The 3,370-nt window shown below is 38.1% G+C and overlaps 1 protein-coding gene across 1 annotated transcript; it reads right to left on the bottom strand.

The window, feature by feature from the left end:
* Positions 1-417: 417 nt before the first annotated feature.
* On the bottom strand, positions 418-1,698 carry LOC134247108 (putative nuclease HARBI1). The gene has a single exon (XM_062729447.1). It carries the CDS (start codon positions 1,696-1,698, stop codon positions 418-420), a length of 1,281 nt encoding a protein of 426 aa, XP_062585431.1.
* Positions 1,699-3,370: the final 1,672 nt, after the last annotated feature.

The raw sequence follows: 3,370 nt of genomic DNA on the forward strand, positions 1-3,370 counted from the left end.
GAAACCTGGGTCGTTCTGGTAAAATTGTCTGTACGTTTATATGCAAAAGATTTGAGTTTCGGCATATGAATAAATAGATTGGTCTTGGTTTTGTAGTTTTCTATACACTTCATGTTCTTATTTACTTTCACCTATCAATTTTTAGCTAGATCGTCATTGATGTGTCTAAAATATTTTTAATCCGGTACATTGTTGTAAGAACGAAAGAGTAAAAGGGGCATTCAAATCTCAAAGTCCATTTTTAATTTGTTTTAATAACTTCAACTTTGAGAATGCAAAGCGTGCTATTGACAAATATTTACTATTTCTACACTCAAATTAATAAGCAAGCAATGACCAAATTATGTTTTAATGATAAGAAAGTTGTAATAATCCATTGATTATTTCTGACTTTTTAACAATACTTTAGAACAGTCATTATATCATCTTGTCCTGCCATGGAACAGACCCGACTGGGGAATTAAGGTAATGTTTTATATAAAGCCTCTGCTGTTTAGCGTCAAATGTGTCCATATTTCCACCCCTGGTAATCTGTAAACCATCCATGTTAACGCCATCTCTCCATGCCCCAGGAATTACCTGGTGTCTTTCGTCTTCCTGGTCAAGTAGAAGGTTCTGGTCCCCAGGGTATCTCATTCTCATGATGTTATGAAGGCACACGCAGGCTGAAACTATGACGTGCACAGTTTCGGGCTCCTGATTCATGACTGACAGTAAACATCTGAATCGATTTGCAAGAATACCAAACGCATTTTCAACAACTCTTCTACTTCTAGATAACCGATAGTTGAAAATCCTCTCGTCATAAGAAAGACCTCGTCTAGAGAAAGGTTTCATAAGCCAGGTCCTCATACCAAAAGCATCATCTGCGATAATATAGTAGCCAATGGGTTTATCATCACCGGGAAAAGGGGTCGCTGTTGGCAGTCCTATTAATCCTCTTTCAATCGCTTGTTTAAGATCACTCTGGTTCCAAATCTGGGCGTCCGAAAATCCACCTTGAGCGCCAATATTAACCCATCGGAACTTGTAGTCAGCGACAACTAGAGCCATCAGTACAATATAGTGGTAACCTTTATAGTTATAATACAACGATCCTCCATTTTTTGGACACCTAATGGGTACATGTTTTCCGTCGAGAGCACCTAGTGTGTGGGGGAACTGCCACTTAGCCTCAAACTGTTCTGCTATAGCTTTCCACTGTTCAGGTTCCGTGGGTGTCAAGAGAACGTCTTCTGAATAAACAGACACTATGGCCTCGCATACCTCTCTTACTATACCACAGATTGTATTGTGGGCAACTCTGAAACCATACATCAGTGTGTGGTAGCTGTCCCCCGTAGCTAGGTACCTCAGAGTAATTGCTAGTCTCAAACCAGGGTCAATAGATTTCCTGTACCAAGTGTTGCGCTTGTTAATCTTTGGAGTAACCATGTGTAACAGTTCTTGAAACATAAGAGGGTCCACTCGTACTAAATTCCTATATACAGATGGATCTTCTGCATACATCTCGGACATTAAGGCTTCATACTGGCCATGGATAGGTCTTCGGAGAAGCCAATCTCTCGTCCACCATCTCCGCTGCCTTCGATCACGTCTCTGGTCTTGGATGGCCTGAATCATTGCCCTGGCATTTTGTGAAATGTCAATGTCTAGTTCTAGCATTTCCAAAGCAAGCATCAGTTGTTGATTATTCATGTTTGATAAAAATTTTGCTACTGATGGTCAGACACACAGTTTTTATAGGCTTTATAAATGTCAGCTGAATGACTGACATTAAAATGATAAGCATGGCAAGCATGGCAACGCTTTATCCTAGAATTTTGCCTTGTGCCTTCGTACTCCGTACAGTGTCGCTATAAAACGTATAAAAACGTAATAAATCTTAAGATTCCTTTGTTATTCGTAATAAAACGTAATTGGCCCGTGTCGCACCGTAAAAAGATCTCAGCAAACTCTTCTTATCCGTAGTAAATACGTACTAGAACCGTATAATCACGTAGCTCTCCGTATCAAATCGAAACAATCCTTGACAAATTGATACATACGAATTACTACGGATTTATACGGAGTTAAAACGGACTTCTACGTTCTAAAACGGTTTAGTAAGTTTTACTAAGGAAGTACTACGGTGGTTTCATCCGTAGTGGAATTTTGAACATGTTCAAAAATTGTCGCAGCAATACAAGTATTGCTACGTTTGGATACGATAACAGACGGAAAAGCCACGGGTCAATACTTAAAACATTGCTGTGACGTCAAGCATTTGTTCTTGCAGTCTAAAAATTTACCTGTAGACGTCCGATAATAATAATTACCAGTCTGATAATATATTATCGGACGGCAATGATAACAAAATCGGACGGTATTTAAAAAACAAAAGGAAGAGTGAAATTAAGTTTAAATATGTCCAGAAACCGCCAATAAAAATGTTAGGAAAAAAATTCAGGGAAACCAAACGCAAGGAAATGACGTTGATCACAATATAAAATAGCAAATCCATGAAAAGAAATCCGAGTTTAAACCTTCCACAACATTAATTTTCACTCTTTAAAGGAGTTTTTGATTCAACACTTTGAATAAGCGATTTTAAATCCATTTCTGAAAAAAAGATTCTCCAATCTCCTTTTATGTTTGTTCCCCGATGGCTACACTTTCAAAACCTGAGAATTTCCATTATCTAAGCTAAAAATTCAGCTAGGGTAAAAATCCGCTTTTTACTTGCCATGGTGATGGTTAAAATATTACCCAAAATTATGTCAGTATCAATGTCAATTTATGCACATCATAAGTAAAAATGTTCCCCCCAAAAATCTTTCAACACCGTACCCCTGTCCTGCTAAACGAAACGACTGCATTTGAATGAATGAAATTAATGAATCAATAGTTCACTCACTTTTTTACCGTTCACTAATTTCTTTCATCTACTTAACAGACGGGTAGAAAACAATGGATGCCTAAACTCCCATTGTGTTATTATCGGACTCCTCCAGGTAACTTTTGGACTTTTAAATGGCAATGTTTTAAGTAAGATATATGCCTCATACTATTCTATATGTAAAATTATCAGACAGTTTTCGGCCCTAACGGGCCTCAAACAGTCTGATAATTTTACATATAGAACAGTATTCGGCATATATCCATTACATATCGCCACGAATGATGCCGGATCGCTTCCGTAGCTAATCTGGCATTTAATCCGTGAATGTGTGACTGGGGCATTAACCAGCTAATTATGTTCCCCAAACGGAGTTTGGGAACATATTGTTTTTACTCGGTTTCTTATTATGTTCCCCAAACGAAGTTGGGAACATATTGTTTTACTCTGTTAAAGGCTTCCGCTTCACGGAAGACCTTATGTTATTCCCCA

The sequence above is a fragment of the Saccostrea cucullata genome, unplaced genomic scaffold, assembly GCF_032062105.1.
Source record: "Saccostrea cucullata isolate Sc308-1 unplaced genomic scaffold, CSIRO_AGI_Scuc_v1 ctg19401, whole genome shotgun sequence".
NCBI classification, from domain to species: domain Eukaryota; kingdom Metazoa; phylum Mollusca; class Bivalvia; order Ostreida; family Ostreidae; genus Saccostrea; species Saccostrea cuccullata.

Excerpts from the sequence above, each read along its gene's own strand:
- LOC134247108 (XM_062729447.1), bottom strand. The coding sequence starts at position 1,698 with ATGAATAATCAACAACTGATGCTTGCTTTGGAAATGCTAGAACTAGAC.